Raw genomic sequence first — 17,049 nt, forward strand, 5'->3', positions numbered from 1 at the left:
CCCACAAATAACCCAGAGGTGCATTTGAAATAAAAGCACACATTCTACTCCTGTAAAGACACACTGATTCCCAGACCGTCTGTGGGCCGGATTGAGAAGGCGATTGGCCACCTGTCGGAGGTGCTGTAGCTGAGTTCGTGCATCGCGCGGGGTTGGGCTGGATGACCCTCAGGGGTCCCATTCCAACACTATAAAACGCAGTGATTCAATCGTTACTCTGCCAAGAGGATTTGATTTGCCTGGGGCTTTGGAGACTGAAGTGTCTTGTTGGGGGATACAGCGCCTAGCGGCAAAAACTCCTCTTAGCAGTTGGGTGGACCTAAAAGAAGTGCCGCACAAGTTAAGGCAGCTCCCTGTGAAAAGGCTGCGAGATTCTTGAATCGAGGGATATATATATACACACATTTATTTACACACACCCCTGCCAAGAAGGCAGTTGTGCTGTGTATTTTTGGCTCGATGTGATGCAAAGTGAAAAACTGGTTTTGTAGAGGAGGAAGGCAGGATTCAGTCACTACATTGCTATGATGAATTTCTCTTTTCCCCTCCGTTGAACTTGGAAGGGGGTCCCCCAGCGGACATCTAGCCCAACCCCGCCCTGCGGTGCAGGAATCGCAGCCGAAGAATCGAACTTGAGGAGAGCCGGCCGCCTTCTGCTGCTTCTGAACGCCCCTCGCCCTCCTGAAATCCTTCCTGACGTTTAGTCTTAATCTTTTTATTATTATTATTATTGACTTTTAAAAAAAATATACAGACAGCAAAACAAATAAGTCTAAATTAACATTGCCTTCTACTGATAAGAAATAATAATATAATAATAATGAAAATACTAAAAGTACATTCACTTCCCCTTTAAACTTCTGGTTACAATATATTACTATTCTGTAAGAATCTATTATATCCTTTGCTGTCCCCTATATTATTTTATTTCCCAAATTTAACCTAACCCTCCCCTCCTCCCCTTCACCTGTGTGAGCTCTTCCCATCACCACATATTTTTTTCTAGTTGCTTTGATAAAATAGAGTAACTTGAAAACTGTTGAATTATAATTCCTTCTTTTGTCCTTACGCTCGTTAACAATTGCCTATTAAGAGTTCTGCTTTAACACCCTATTTCTTCATGTATTCCCCTACGCATTCCCATTCGGTATAGAATTTTTGATTTTTTGATTGCTGCTGTCATTTTTGCCCAAATTTTGTCTTAATCTTCTTTATTGCCTTTTGCGTTGGTGGGAGCAAGGATTCGAACCCAGCTCCAGCCTGCTTTTAAGGAGCCGGGTGGAAAACACCAGCCCCTCGTATCTCATTTCTCCGTACAAAATGTGTGTATGTGGATTTCTGCGATGTGGAAGGGAAGGGAACAGCTGGAAGCGGCTGGACCCCAGTGTTGACGGAAGGCGGCAGCTGGGTGGGTTACCTGATCCCCAAGGAAAGGGGGCAGTCAGAGATCTGGGAAAGGGGAGATGAGGGGAGGAGAAGGGAGCCGCGCCCAGAGACCTGTGGGAGCAGCCCCCTCCAGCTGCCCTCACGCAGGGGCCAGGGCAGAAAATAGGGTTACGGTCCCAGAGGAAGCGTGCAGACTTCCAGGTCACACAGGAGTCTTCTCCAAGCGCGGCGTTCTGCCTTATCCGGCGCACGCTATTTATTTGCTTCGTAAAATTTTTACACCCTGCTTGATTGCAAAAAAAGACCTGAAAACAGTTCACTGAAAATATAAAAGCCGTAAAATAATAACGGCCATTTAAGACTTTTTGAAAGTTAGCAATAGACTAAAAAAAAAAACAGGCTGGAACTTGCACCAGTTTTCTAAGCGTCTGGGTTGGCACGTCTAAACCCAAAACGGCTCCAGTGGGCGCAGAGAAGTGTAGAGTGAAGGTGTCTGCTTGGTGTCATGAGGCGGGGAGTTCCAAAGTTCAGGTGCTGCCACAGCAAGCGGTCAAGTTTTTCAAGCAGTCTGTGATTCTAATTTTTTGAAATATGGTAACTGAAAAATTTCAAGGGAAAAGTGAAGTAAAAAGGAAACGATTCTCCCGATTCTCCCGATTCTTAAATACACAGATGAAGGGGGGGAAGTCGCCATAAGCTCTGTTTTGGATGCTCGGAGTGCCTCTGAGCATGCGCAGAGTGCAGTTCTCTGGGCTGCCACGTCGTACGTGCCTCACAGGCATGTTTCCTGCTTAAAAAACGAAAAACACCCAAGCGTTTTATTTCTGGCTCCTCCGAAACGGCTGCTAATAAGCAGGCCTTTGTACCTGGCTGCAGACATGGCATTGCAACCTTTCCGCTGTGAAGCAGCCAATTCGGGGCATTTTCTGTGCAAACAGTCGACCCTGCTGGTGATGCCAGCATTAAACCCAAAAGCCGCAAGAGAGGGGGAAACTGGACATTTTTGGTCGTATCGTGCCAAAAATGGGTACTGCCTGGTCAGAGGAGGTTTGGGAAAGGATAACTCAAAAGGATGGAAGGAGATGGTTGCAGTATTTTGGAGCTTTTTTAGTTTAGAAAATCATGGCTGGCACAGAATAAGAGGGCAAGGTTTTTTCGCTCTCTCCATAACGTTAGTACTGGTGTGCAGTCAGCAATGCTGAATTCTGGGAGATTCAGGATGGAAGTCCTCCTTCACGCAATGCGTAGTTGGACGACGGAACTCCCTGCCACATGAGGCGGCGATGGCCAGCAAGGATTTAAAATGGGATGGGGCAAATTTGCAGAGGGGGAGAGGGCAGCTGGTGGCAGCCAGCCTTGATGGCTATTCTGTGCCTCCATGGATAAAGGCGGCAATACTGGACTCGATGTGCCCTCGGCCTGATCCTGCAGGACCTTCTTAGGAGCACACAAAAATCACAAGCTTTTGAGTGCAACAGGGCTCTTTCTCAGGATGTTATGTGTAGGACAGGCACGCATCAAAATAAAAATAAAAACACCACTTAAAAAAAAAGAAACAGGACACAGATTTGTGTGGAAGGCGCTCATTTGCAGGTATAAGCAGCACATTTAGAAATAATTACCTGCATTGCGACGGGGTTGGACTAGATGACCTTTGGAGGTGCCCTTCCAAGTCTACATTTCTCTGATTCCACGAGTATCATTTTTGTCATCAAAATGCCTGGTTTAACTAGAATGGCTTTAAACCAGGCACCCCCAAACTCGGCCCGCCAGCTGTTTTGGGACTACAACTCCCATCCTCCCTAGCTAACAGGACCAGTGGTAAAGGATGATGGGAATTGTAGTCCCAATACAGCTGGAGGGTCGAGTTTGGCCATGCCTGGTTTAAACCCACCCTGAAAAGTGAGTGACATGGGAGACAGGTGCTCCTCTCAAGCAGGGAGCCATCACCAAGAAGGCCCCGTCATGGGGCAAGAACACCACTCTGGAGTCCCTTACGGTTTCAGAATATGGAGGAACAGCCATGAATAATATTCCAGGGCACATGAATATTCTGTAGACCGTGAGCAGTTTAGTCCAGCAGGGGTTAATTGGGGGTCCAATCCCACAGACGTGGGTCAATTTGACTGCTCATAGAATGCCTCCCCCCTGTCTCTGTCCTTACACACTTTCCCGAAGGCGTTTAAAGATGTTTCTTCTCCAACCCATTTTTAATAAATGGTTACTCCCACCCACCCAGCCATTATGCACGCCAAAGTATTTTTTCTTTTAGAGTTCTGCTGCACCATTCCTCTTTTTGAAGGACGCTACTCTGCCTGGCGTTCTCTGGTCCAGGGGGTCACGAAGAGTCGGACACGACTAAACGACAAGTCTAAGAAACCCCACAAAGAAAAAAACAACCCCGGGAGCTGAAGTTCAAGGGGTGCTGGGAACTGTAGCGCTGTGGGGGGGAAAGAACTTCAGTCCCCAGCGCTGAGCTGCAAAAAAAATCCTCTGGGCTCCAGCAACCAATCCAATGCTGCCCCCTGCTGGCCACCAGCCCATATCGCCTCCTGTGGGATTGATGCCTCTCCATTAGAAATTTGTAGGGCATTTAGGACAGGGGTCAGCAAACATTTTCAGCAGGGGGCCGGTCCACTGTCTCTCAGACCTTGTCGGGGGCCGGGCTATATTTTTTTGGGGGAAATGAATGAATTCCTATGCCCCACAAATAACCCAGAGATGCATTTTAAACAAAAGGACACATGCTAAAAAATATATGTAAAAACATGGTGATTCCGGGACTATCCGCGGGCCGGATTGAGAAGTCGATTGGGCCTGATCCGGCCCCCGGGCCTTAGCTTGCCTACCCCTGACCTACAGACAAAGGAGTAAGGTCCTTCCCTTTACAGTGGCTTAAGATGCGTCTCAGAACCTAGGAATCTAAAATAGACTGCCCCTGGCGCTGGAGGCTCCATAGCGTCACCCGAAGAGCTGTGCTGCTGGATCAGGCCATCGCAGGAGCCAACTCCTAGGGGCTGAGGTCCCTATAAAATATTTGCGGGGTCCAGGCCCCCCGCTAAAAACTCAGCAAAGTTTGATTTCCTACAAAATAAGCAGCTCACACCATTCCTGGCAGTGCCCATGCCTCCAAATATTTTATTCAAGTTGGTACCCCTGGTGCCCATCTAGCGCCATGTTCTCACAATGGCCAACCAAATGGGAAACCCGCAAGCAGGATCTGGGTGCGAGCAGCAGCTACCCCGGCCACTAGCCATCGAGGCACGTGCAGAGTGCCTCTCCGGTGCTCATTCAACCCTCGATATTTCGGCACTGCGGGTTTTCCAGATCCCCAGGTGTCCCTAAGGGCTTGGCACAAGGGGGGCTGGGATAAATGGGGGGGTCTTTCTCTCCCCCCTCCTCCTCTTTATGGTTTCCTCCTGGGTCGCCCGGCAACACTGGGATGGTGGTTCTGGAACCAGGATCAGAACCCAGGAGATTTGCGTCCTCCCGGGCGAGACAATGGCTTTGTGGGCCTTGGGTCTTCTGATGAACAGCAGCTTGTGGGGCATCAGTGGGGTGCAGCGGCCCCGGTGGTATTACGGGGGCATGGACTTCCCTTTCGGGGTGACTTTAGCCACCTCCCCGTCGATGCTGGGCTTCCCTTTCAGCCCTCAGCCGCTGCTTTACTACTGCTACTGGGTCATCATCGGCATTTTAGCCATTATTACCATCTCCGCCATCGTCCACTTCACCAAACAATTTCTCCGGGCCCAAAAGGTATTTTGGGGGAGTGGGTTATTTATTGGGGAGGCAGAGAGAGAGAGAAGGCAAAAACTAATCACGCAGCCCCTGGAGAATCTCCTCCTCTACAGAGTTTTTTTTTTTTTTTTGCAAGCAATCTGAGACTATGCCTGCCTGAAGCTCACCCCACCTCCGCCCTCTTCACACCTCTCCTGGTTCTGGGAGATCCCGAAAAGAGGGGAACATTGTAGTAGAAGCAGGAGGAGACACCCGTGAGACCTTTGGGCGCCAGGCAAAATCTGATGGACACCTGTTTAAATGTGTTATTGGCTGTTTCTTAGTTTTAACCATGTATTTTGTGGGGGGTTTATATCACAAACTGCCCCGAGATCTGCAGATAAAAGGCAGTTTTTAAATTTAATAAATAACGCCAAGCAAGGCTGGTGGTTCAGCAGCATCTGGCAGGCCAAAGGTTCCGCACACCTGTTGCCTTGTACCGACAAAACTGGAGAGAGACAGTGTGGTGTAGTGGTTATGGACCTGGAATAGGACCTAGGAGCCCAGGGTTCCAACCCCCACGTGGAAATTTGCTGGGGGGGGCAGAGGTGGTAGCCCTGGGCTAGCCACTGTCTCTCAGCTGAACCCACCATGGAGGAATTGTCGTGGGCCTGTGGAACTCTCTGCCTCATGATTCCCAGATGCCTTGGGAAACGCTTTCTGTCTCTCTCTCCTCCTGAGGGTCATTCCACCGATAAAGGGAGGAAGCAAGAGGTTGCTCAACGCTCTCTTTCTCCCCTGCTCTCCCCCCAAACTCCCCGAATCGCAGCAGCAAGACAAAAGGGAGCCGTCTCAGCAAGGAGACCCCGAAGAGAAGGCTCTGGTGGAGGTGCTGCACCTGTTGGACGCCGTGATGGAGACCATGTGGCACCACCAGCTCCGCCTGGAGAGGAGGCAGAAGGCAGCTAAGGCTTCCAGCTGAGCTGGGAGGCAGAGAGAGAGAGAACTGGAATAAAACAGACGCGAAAACTACAGAATTTTGGCAGCCCGAGAATTACTGTACAGGGCAGGGGTTCGCTTCTGGCTTCATTTTGTACCCTTGTGGCCTAGAGAGGGGGACTCGGACCCCCTTTGCTGTGCTCTGAGTCCTGCTCTCTTCCACCAAAGGAAGCCAGCCCATTATAAACAGCCTGCACAGGCTGGCAGCAGCCGCTTTGCCCTCCTCCGCAGGGCCCCACGTACAGCATCTTTCCCCAGCTCCACCCAGAGAGGCCCTCAAGATATTGGACCTGGGGTACGTTTGCATGCGAATCGGGTGCTTCCCCACAACTCCATATAGCCCGCACGGACTGGCAGCAGCCGTCCCCCCCGGATTTCAGACAGGGGCATTTCCCTATCCGGAAATGCCTCTGGAGACTGGACCTGGGGAACTTCAGGGTGGCCCTTCACGGTTCTCCAAATCCCATCAGCCCCAGCCAGCTTGGCCCCTGGGCAAGGAGGAAGATGGGAGTTGTAGCGCACAGGCTCCCCACCCCCTGCTGGAGGAAAGAATGGATTAATCCCCGGATGGATTAAAAGAGGATTGGGCAAAACCACTGGAGGAGGAGGGAGAGGGCGATCGGAGGCTCTTAGCCACAATGGCTCTGCTTTTTCCCTTTGGGAACTGTTGGGGGGAGAGAGGGACCATGAGTTCGAATCCTGGGTTTGGTTTTTTTCAGAGGCTCCTAGCCGGCCGCTGTAGGAACAGGAGACTGGACTCGACAGGCCCCCTTTGGCCTGACCATGACTGACCCCACGCCAGGAATTAAATCCTTGTCCGGCCTAGGAGACTGGGGGGCGTTTAACCCTTGATATCTCAGAGGGCCCCTCTCGACTCAAAACCTAAGTTTGCAGGCACACAGGGAATCAGGTCAATTTCACTTTATTCCCCACCCCAAGAAAGGCAACCATCTCTCAGTTGCATATAAATGGGCAAAGACAAACGCCGAACGAACACACATGCAAAACCTCAAAACACAGAACAACTTTTCAACAAGTATATCCGAAATCTTCCCATTCACCCCTCTAGAGTCCTAGGAGGGCAAATAACGAGAAGAGTCGTTTGCTAATCTTTTCAAATGAACAAGGGAGGAAGAAACCCAGAACAGACCCCTTTTCCCCTTTGACGTTGGGTAACCGGCCCCACCTGAAACCTGGGCTCTCCAGCTGTTCTGAACTACAACTCCCAAGAGCGCCCAGCTGGTGGGAGTTGTAGTTCAAAGCAGCTGGAGGGCGCCAAGGCTGCTCTGCATCCTTCTTTGAGGGCAAGCCCAAGAAACTTCATTTCTCCAACTGACGACAGTTGTAGTCCTTAAGCAGCCACAGGGTGCCAGGCTGCTCTAACCATTGGCCTCGCTCCCCTGCCCCGTGTGGCTGCTGCCTAAATGTCTTTCGGCGAGCAGATCCCTAGCTGCAGAAAGGAAAAGGAAAAACAAAGCCTTATGGCAGCCTGCCCAGAACTGCCTCCACCAGGTGCCTTAGACTAAAACTCCCATATCCAGGATGAGGGGGGGGTGTTGGGAGTTGTAGCGCAGAGCAGCTGGAAGGCGCCAGATTCCAGAAGACGGACCGAGGAATGAAACTATCCTCCTACCCCCCACCAAAAAACAAAAAGGAAAACATCGTCACGCCAGGATCCTGGGTGCGATTTCAGCCCCCCGCAAAAAGAGCTTTTTCCTAGCGCAAAACCCTTTCCTGCAATGTTATGAAAGAGAGAGAGAGAAAATTCACTTGGGGGTGGCTGAGTCAGGAGGGGCAGGCTGTGCCCCCCAAGAACTCACTGTCCATTTGAGGGGTTTAGCAGCGCCAGGCCAGACAGACGGGAGGAGATGCAGGAATCTCCCTTTCCTAAATGCCTTGTGGAACCTGCAGCGCTACGACACCTCGTTGCAGCGCTATGGTAGAATATCTGAGGTCTCCATTTCCCTGAGCCCCTCCATTTCTCCTGGCAAGCAGGGGGAGGGCTGGCACTCATCCTGGCTGGTGCTGTCCGGGAGCTCCATGAGAGCGGAGACCGCTTTGCACTCCAGCTCAGAGAGCCACTGGGTGCGGGCGCCGGCCCTGCGAGGCGGGGAAGCTGGGCGGACGGACATGATGGGCGGTGGGGTCTCCAGCGACAGGCTGCGGAGGACCTGAAGGAAAACAGAGCAAGGCCAACAGGTGAGGAGCGAGCGTAGCCACTCTCCGGAACTCCCTGCACCACAAAGGCTAAAAAAATAATAATAATGTGAGCTTTAACTAGTGGAACTCCCTACCTTATTATTTATACCCCGCCCATCTGGCTGGGCAACTCTGGGCGACCTCCAACAAAATACAGTGGTACCTCGGGTTACAGGCACTTCAGGTTACAGACTCCGCTAACCCAGAAATAGTACCTCGGGTTAAGAACTGTGCTTCAGGATGAGAACAGAAATCGTGCTCCGGCGGCGTGGCGGCAGCAGGAGGCCCCATTAGCTAAAGTGGTGCTTCAGGTTAAGAACAGTTTCAGGTTAAGAACAAATTAAGTACTTAACCAGAGGTACCACTGTATTAAAATACCGTAATACATCAAACATTAAAAGCTTCCCTAAACAGGGCTGCCTTCAGATGTCTTCTAAAAGTCAGATAGTTGTTTCCTTCCTTGACATCTGGCGGGTGCCACCACTGAGAAGGCCCTCTGCCTGGTTCCCTGTAGCTTGGCTTCTCACAGGGAGGGAACCGCCAGAAGGCCCTCGGAGCTGGACCTCAGTGTCCGGGTAGAGCGATGGGGGTGGAGATGCTCCTTCAGGTCTACTGGGCCTTTGAGGCCGTTTAGGACTTTAAAGGTCAGCACCAACACTTTGAATTGTGCTCGGAAATGGACTGGGAGCCAATGTAGGTTTTTCAGGACCGGTGTTATACGGTCTCTCAGTCTCCAGTCTAGCAGCCGCATTCTGGATTAGTTGTAGTTTCCGGGTCACCTTCAAAGGTAGCCCCACGTAGAGCGCATTGCAGTAGTCCAAGCGGGAGATAACCAGAGCATGCACCACTCTGGCCAGACAGTCTGTGGGTAGGGAGGGTCTCATCCTGCGTCCCAGATGGAGCTGGCAGACAGCCGCCCTGGACACAGAATTGACTTGCGCCTCCATGGACAGCGGTGAGTCCAAAATGACTCCCAGGCTGCACACCTGGTCCTTCAGGGGCACAGTTGCCCCATTCAGGACCAGCGAATCCTCCACACCTGCCCTCCCCCCGTCCCCCAAAACAGTCCTTCTGTCTTGTCAGGATTCAACCTCAATCTGTTAGCCGCCATCCATCCTCCAACCGCCTCCAGACACTCACACACGATTCTTGTTCCTAAAGGTTTCGCACACCCTACATGAATTCTTACATTGAAACGTGTAATTTTTCAAAGCTTTTTCAAAGGCCACTTACTTCCTGGGTGGAGACAGAAAGACAGTTGTAGATCCGATGTCCTGGTGGCATCGTTGGGTCGGTGTAGAAGAAACCGCTGCAGTCCACGGCGTGGAGAGGCGCTTGAAAGGGGGAAAGGAGCAGATGTGGGCAGAAGGTGAGATGGGCCGGCGCCGGATCTGGTGGGAATTGTGGTCCCCAGAAGTGGTCGGACTACAACTCCCATCATCCACGACACCTGGACTCAGCTGACTTGGGAGGATGGGAGTTGTTGTCTGTTCAACATCTGGGGGCGCAAGGTTTGAAGGACTCCGAACGGAGCAGCCTGCTCCAACCTCGAGTCGCCGGATGTTGTGGGACTACAACTCCCATCGCCCGTGACCGCTGATCCTTGCTGGCTAGGTGCAATATGGGTGTTGTAGTCCGACGTAAGAGCAGCTTGCTGGATGAGGGCAATGGCCCATCTGACTAGTATCCATCAAAAGCTCCCTTTCAAAGTCATCTGGGTTGGTGGCAAATCCCTGATTCCTGTGGCAGGGAGTTCCACGGATTAACTGTGCAATAGGAGGACTTTTTTTTATCTGTCCTGAATCTTCCATCTTTCTGCTTCCCTGAAAGTCCACTGAGTTCTAGTTTTAGGAGGGAGTTCTAGCTTCCCCCATATGTCAGGCGTCGTTTTGCAAACACTAAAAATGGCCCCCCTCCCCGCTGCAACATTTCCTCACAAGGGAGCCCCTCCATACTTCAGGCAACAAGCAGGAAGCCCCTCTCCAGCCCACAGAGAGAGAGAGCAGACTCCCCTGTCTTCCCCGTGCTGCTTACTGGCTCTGGGTTCGAGTTCCGAGGGCGAGGCGCCTTGTTCCGCAGCTGCAGCTGGGGAGGAGCGGCTGCAGGTGGAGACAGCGGTGTAGAACGACTGGAAAGAAGGGTGGGACAGAGTCCGGGAGCGGAACCTGGACGCCTGCCGGGAAAGACATCAAGCAGAGATGAGTGTGAACCCCCCCATACACACATACAGCCACGTTCAACACCCCAAACCCTGGCAGCGGGTTGGACTAGATGACCTCTGGCGGTCCCTTCCCAAATCTACGACCTTGGAAGGTGGACTCTCCTTCGTTGGAGGAAGGTGGACGGCCACCTGCCAGGGATTCTTTAGCTGTGACTCCTGCATTGCAGAGGGTCAGGCTGGATGACCTTTGGGAGTCCCGATTCTAGGATTCCGTGAAAATCCGGCAGCTATGGGCGTGATTATGAGCTATAAGCAATGAAGGGAGGCAAGGGATACGATCCACAAGACCTTTGGACAAAAATTGCCTATTATTCGGGATTGATCACAAAGCAGACCAATCTGCCATCGAAGAGGTATTTAGCAGAGGAGAGGTAAAAAAACTGTGGCCCTCCAGATGTTTTGAGAGCCAGCGTCCACGCCCTGCCAACCAGCCACGAGATCCAGCATCAGAGAGCTGGGCTGCCCTTAAGGGGCTGTTGGGAGCTGTAGTTTGCAACAGCTGCGGAGCGCCGGGTCAAAGGCAGGCCGATATATGCAATTATACGCCACTGGAAAATAAAAGACAGAAAATCAGCCCAGGGGCAGGTATAACGATGCCTCCCAGTAAAACGTTTGCAGCGATTTATATTAGTTGCAGGGGGTTGGTCTAGAGGACCCTTTAGGTTCCCCCTTTAGCTGCCATTCTATGTTGCGTGGACAAGGCAGGCGCAGGGCTGAGAGGCCTCCGAAGCCGTTCGGCCCTAGCGTAAGTGAGAGAGGGTGTTTGAGCATGTGCAGAGGATTTTTGGGGGCAGGTTGACTGCCCCCCGCCTCTAAAGAAATAGCAAGAGCCCCCACGCCGGGACTGAAGCCTCACCCCATCCTGAAACGCACCTGTTGTGTATGCCAATTTGTTACGCAGATGGCTCTTGTATCCTGCACCCAGTGGGAGAGGGGGGTTTCCCAAGGCGGGGTCTCTCTGCCCCAAGGTTTGAGGTCCACCCTGCAGCTGCTCCTGAGCCCTAAAAACGCCCGTTCAGGAAATAAAAGTGACAGGCACGTCGAAAAGTTAAGTTTCAGGAAAGACAAGAGAAGCTACGGGGCAGAAACGTCCGAAATCACACATGGCATGAGGAGAATGGGCAGAGAAAAGCTTTGTTCCTCCTCTTAACACTGAAGATTCAGGACGGATATAAAGAAAGTTATTCATCAAACTGTGGAACTCCCTGCCACAAGGTGCAGCGATGGGCACAGACCTGGATGGCTGCAGAGCAGACTCTGCCCACCTCCACTGTAAAGGGGGCCCTACAATTCTAGGACTCGATGAACCTGGCACCGTGCAGATGTTTTTTGCGGTGGCAACATCTGGAGGGCAGGAGGTTGGCCAGGGCTGCGCTACAGCTGCCAGCCCACAGGATTCAAAAACCTCCGAAGCAAGTGCGGCGGTTTCACCCGGACATCTGGAGCCCCATCCCGACCCCTCTGCCCCACCCGACTCACCTGGCGAACGCCGCTCCTGCAAGGCGTACGGTGCGAAAAGGCGTCGGCGGCAGTGGTGGGATCCCGGGTGGCGCTCTTTTGGCTGGAAGCAAGAGGCTGGATCCTGACCCCTGTGGAAATTTTGGGCAGGTGGGGTCCAGTTCTTGGAAAGAGGAAGGGGCACTGCCCTCTGTCTCCCTCACGGCCTTGGCGTTCTCACCAGAAAAGGCAGTTCACACACAAAAAACCCCTAAACCCTCTTGGCACGTTGAGGAATTGCTCTGTTAAATGACTCTAACCCCAAATCAATTATCTATCTATCCCATTTATAGAGCCATGAGCTGACATGGTTCTTTCCCTCCATCGTTTACCTTAAGGTCCACGAATAATCATAGTTTAGAGGGCCCTAAGGAAGTCAGACTATCCTCCACCAGGGCCAGGGCCTTCTCAGTGATGGCTCCCACCTGGTGGACTGCTCTGTCCCAGGAGACCAGGGCCCTGCAGGATTTAACCTTCTTCCGTCAGGCCTGTAAGACAGAGCTATTCCGCCTGGCCTTCAATTTGAATTCCGCCTGATCTTTTATTCTTCTTCCTTCCCTTTTTATGAAGATTACCCGCTCTGGGATCCCACAGCTAATTCTCCCCTGGTCTCCTCACTGGCCCAAATAAGACTAATTTGGCCAGCTAGCCCAGGTGAACATCTAATGTTTATTGGATGGATTTCCCCCAAAATTGATTTTTGAATTCCGAATTTATTGTTATTCACATTTTATACTGTATTTTATGCTGTTTTTTGTTGCATCAATTAAGTGTTTTAAATTTGCTGTTAGCCGCCCTGAGCCCAGTTTTCTGAACCGGGAAGGGCGGGGTATAAATAAAATTTTATTATTATTATTTATTATCCTCACAGCAACACTGTGAGGAAGGTGGTGACTGGCCCCTCAAGTGATTCGAACCCGGGTCTCTCCCAGGTCCTGGACCCTAACCACTATGCCATGCTGGGTTTGGGGTAACGGAACAGGGCACCCATTCAAAAGGCTGGTGCAAATTTAAAAAACAACACACAATTTTACAATAATGGGATATTAAAAAGCCTCACTGTGTTGTGTTTTTTTTTTTACGTGAAGCCACAACACCAGTGAGTGGCCTAGTGGTTAGAGCGCGGGATCAGGACCTTGGGGAGACCAGGGTTCAAATCTCCCCACTAGGCCACGAAGCTGCCCTACCTCACAGGTTGTCGGGAATTAAATGAGGACTAGGGCCCTGGAAAAACCAGGCTTCAAATTCTTGAGGAAGGGAAAGGAAATGGTGTCGGTTTATAAATGTAATCAGTACTTTTTTCTGGGGAGACGCAGGGGTACGCATACCCCTTAAACATTTTGTGAATCTTTGTACTTTTGTCCATTTAATGTATTTATTTCCCCCAATTTGAACTATAAAATAGCGATTTTCTCGAGTCAAGATGAGAGTTCACCTAAACATTTTAAAAAAGAAAAAAAAAGCACTGAATGTAATGAATAATTAGGAATGTGACTCCAGTTATGCGCAATTCGCAGCCAGGACCCTTCAGGGTTCAACGTGGCCGGCAAACTAGAATTCCCGCTGCGCCCAAGAGCACCCACCAAAAGGGTGCTGTGTTTTGCAGGGGGGGGTACAATTGCATTTGAAGCGCACGCAGGTATAAGACGCTCTGCTTATGATTCCCACCCAACTCTGCTTTCCAAAAAGCCCCCTCTGGCGACTCCCTATTAATTCAAGACCTGCAGTCCCTGCCCCAGAGATACTACAAACCCCAAACAACAGAATCCAAGAAGTCTTATATTCCGCAGGCCCCAAAGCCTCACTCACTGTTCCCCAAACTCCTGGGTTTCTTCGGCGTGGGAATCCTCGCTGCTGCCGTCTGAGCTGGAGTCACTATCTCCCTCCTCCCCCTCCTCCTCCTCTTCTTCCTCTTCCTCCTCCTCTTCATCATCTTCATCTTCTGTGTCCCAGAGCTCATGCCGGGGGTCTGAGTCGTCAAACATCTCTTGCATAACCTGCAAAAGGAGGAAAGGAAAAGACCTCGCAGCAGAAGAAGAAAACCTGTTGGGTCTTTCTCTGCCAGGAGACCTGGCAATGGCCCCACTTGCTGGGGGCAGGGAGGTGGGGTGCGAACCAGGAGCCAAGCTGCCCCCCTCCAGGGTGGTGCAGAGACCCCCCCTTTTTTTTGCAAGGCTTTGATAGTCCCAGACAGAGAAGGGGGCAGATTTGTGGACCTCAGCCAGCCTCCTTAAAAAATACCCACCTCCTCTCTTTGCCTGGGAGAAAAGGACTTCCATCAGGGGGTCAAAGGTGCACCCTATATAGGAGGAGTGGGGGGCCTGGGGGGGAGCCCTGCCCACCTGAGCTGCCCTTTTTGCCAGGGGCCATCATCCATAGCTACTTGGAGATTCCTGGCGTGAAAGAGGACTTATCTCCTTCTTCTGGGTACCAAATAATCCCTCTTTGTGTTTTCAGTCCCAGAGGAAGAGGGACATTTAGGGCAGGATTAATCCTGGGCTTGGGTGGGTGCCCTGGGGCTTGATCCTGCTGCTTGCTATGCTCCTAGGTTGCAAGGGTGGGCGCGCCAGGGGGTGCTCAATTCTCGAGGAAAATAAAATTAAAACCGCCGGGGATGAGAATTGCAGCCGCCCACAAGCAAAACTTCATTTCCTGCAAAGATTCTCCCTCTTTCTAAATATTATATAGACCTGCTTTTAAACAGATTTGTCATTTGGGGTGGGGTTGTTTTTTAAAATCATCTCACCTGTCAGTCAGGTTGAGAAGGCAGCTAATAAATCAGCGATCACAGAATTGCAGAGTTGGAAGGGACGCCCCCCCCCCCAGCCAAGGGTCATCCGGCCCAACCCCCTATTTTCCCCCTAGGTGAGACTCGAACCCACAGCCTTAAGGGTTGAGAGTCTCATGCTCTACTTGAAAAGAGCTATCCCTAGGGTGCTGGTGGTGATCACAACAAGATATTTAGATATTTAAACATGCGGGGTGTGTGGGGGTGTCTGAGTTTGAATCCCCAACTCAGCCATAAAACCCACCGGATGTGAATTTGGGGGCCCCCTCCTTGCTTCTCAACCTAACCTACCTCACAAGGTTGTCGTGGGGGAATTGAGGTGGGGAGAAGGAGGCAGGTGTCCCAGAGCCCTGGGGAGAGAAAGGTGGGGTGTGAAAATTCCATAAATACATCCATAAAACAAAAATAAACTGTGGGCGCCAACAAATTCCCCTCTGCCTGAATCCTAGAGGTTTCTCAAGGCAGGATGCGACCTCAATAGGTGCTGCACAGCTTGGCTTGACCACAGCTGGGGGCTCCTCTAACCTGACATTGGTAATTTGGGGAGGGGGCCTGGAAGAGCAGGCCAAGACCACCCCCCCCCCTTGGGGACACCACATCTGTAGGACGGGATATTTCCAAGGTACTCAGAAATGAAAGCATTAAAACATCCCTTCTGTTGCAAAAGAAATAAAGTTAGGTATTTCTGGAATTATTCAATGGGATAAATATTTAAGCCTATAGTGTATTCTCAAAATAACAGGCCCTTTCTATTAGGGGGAGGGGGGTCATTGAAAGAGAGTGAGGAATGCATTGTTTTCTATTTAAAAATTCCCCTTAAAATCACAAAGAGCCTCTGAAATAATAATAATAATTCGAGAGAAATGGAGGCACTGCTTGCACAAAAGTTGAAGCCCCCCCTTTGACCAACTTCTTCAACTCACACCTCTCCCACTTCCAGGTTCTGCTTCTTCCTTCCGCAGCTGAAAACCTTCTCAATTTTTAAATCATTCTCTGCAAAAGGGCCTCATTAGGAGCAAAGTGGACTCAGCTGGGCCCGACTCTGGGAGCAAATTTCTCCTGCTGCAACCCTTTTGCAGACATCCAGGCTGGCTTTAAAATCCTCCTCCAAAGTGGGTGGGGTGGGAAGTTCCTTTCTCTGTCTCCCTCTCTCCCCCACAACACCCCAGAGCTCAATTATATTATTTGTGTATTTCAAATGCTCAACACATTGGCAGAACAGGAAACTCCGTTATCTCAAGGTTGCGGGTTCAAACCCAGGCGCTGCATTTCAGGGGGTTGGACTAGATGACCGTGGGGAGCCCCTTACAACTCCACAATTCTGTCTTTCTATGAATCTGGCTCCTCAGAGGCTATCTGCATGGCATGATGGACTAGAGCCTTGCTCATTACATTTATTTACAGGAAACGAAAGGTTCTCCCTGCAACCATGCCTGCTTTAAAAATACAGAAATATTCTTCACATTAGCTTTTCCTTTCTTTTAAGGAATAAAACAATTATCTGCATCCTGACCATCACAGCCTCCGAGGCGTGTGTACTCAGAAGCTATAACTGCTTTGGTTTTGTATAGATATTATGTGTTGCGTTGATATTTGTGGTCTGTTGCCCTTTTGGTGAAGGGTTGTGTATTAAATTGAATGAATGAAAATGAATGAAAATGAGATCATCTGGGTTCAAAAGGGCTTAGCTCTGTAGTAATCGGAGAGTATAGTCTGGAAAGAGACCAGGTCATCTTCAATTGCTCCCCAGGGGTGCAGGGTTGGGGGGAAAAGGTCTGGCCTGCAGTGATTATTCCCCATTTGTCAAGGAGGTGACAAAACTCAAGTCTCACGCCCTTCAAAGGGCTGCAATCACAAGGGAATAACACCCCCCCAAACTCTGGGGATTATCCTTAGATGCTTTTGCAAAGTGAGAGGGTTTGGAGCAGGCATCCCCAAACTCAGCCCTCCAGATGTTTTGGGACTACAACTCCCATCATCCCTAGCTAACAGGACCAGCGGTCAGGGATGATGGGAGTTGTAGTCCCAAAACATCTGGAGGGCCGAGTTTGGGGATGCCTGGTTTTGGAGGCTGCAGCAAACTGAAGGAGACCATCAGAACATAGAATCATCAGATTGCAGAGTCAGAAGGGACCCCGAGGGTCATCTAGCCCAACCCGCTCTGCCTTAGGGGCGGGGGATCATGACATGGTCCCCGCTTCTCTCTCTCTCTCATTTTCACCTGGTCTGGAAGGCCAGC

General features: G+C 50.9%; 1 protein-coding gene across 1 annotated transcript; it reads right to left on the reverse strand.

Moving 5' to 3' along the window:
• Nucleotides 1-7,011: 7,011 nt before the first annotated feature.
• SAP25 (Sin3A associated protein 25) lies at nucleotides 7,012-15,298 on the reverse strand. The gene is made up of 7 exons (XM_053361547.1): nucleotides 15,102-15,298; nucleotides 13,832-14,019; nucleotides 12,005-12,114; nucleotides 11,399-11,526; nucleotides 10,339-10,477; nucleotides 9,538-9,638; nucleotides 7,012-8,276 (listed from the first exon to the last, which is right to left on the reverse strand). Exons 1-7 carry the CDS (start codon nucleotides 15,204-15,206, stop codon nucleotides 8,040-8,042), a joined length of 1,008 nt encoding a protein of 335 aa, XP_053217522.1. The 5' UTR covers nucleotides 15,207-15,298; the 3' UTR covers nucleotides 7,012-8,039.
• Nucleotides 15,299-17,049: the final 1,751 nt, after the last annotated feature.

The sequence above is a fragment of the Podarcis raffonei genome, chromosome 13, assembly GCF_027172205.1.
Source record: "Podarcis raffonei isolate rPodRaf1 chromosome 13, rPodRaf1.pri, whole genome shotgun sequence".
NCBI lineage: Eukaryota > Metazoa > Chordata > Lepidosauria > Squamata > Lacertidae > Podarcis > Podarcis raffonei.

What these genes read in the sequence shown, in the direction of transcription:
- SAP25 (XM_053361547.1), bottom strand. Translation starts at nt 15,206, where the DNA reads ATGGATGTATTTATGGAATTTTCACACCCCACCTTTCTCTCCCCAGGG. An exon ending in GCAGGAGCGGCGTTCGCCAG is followed by an intron (nt 11,527 to 12,004) that starts GTGAGTCGGGTG and finishes GGGCGTTTTTAG; the next exon opens with GGCTCAGGAGCAGCTGCAGG. An exon ending in TTTCTGTCTCCACCCAGGAA is followed by an intron (nt 8,277 to 9,537) that starts GTAAGTGGCCTT and finishes GTTTTCCTTCAG; the next exon opens with GTCCTCCGCAGCCTGTCGCT.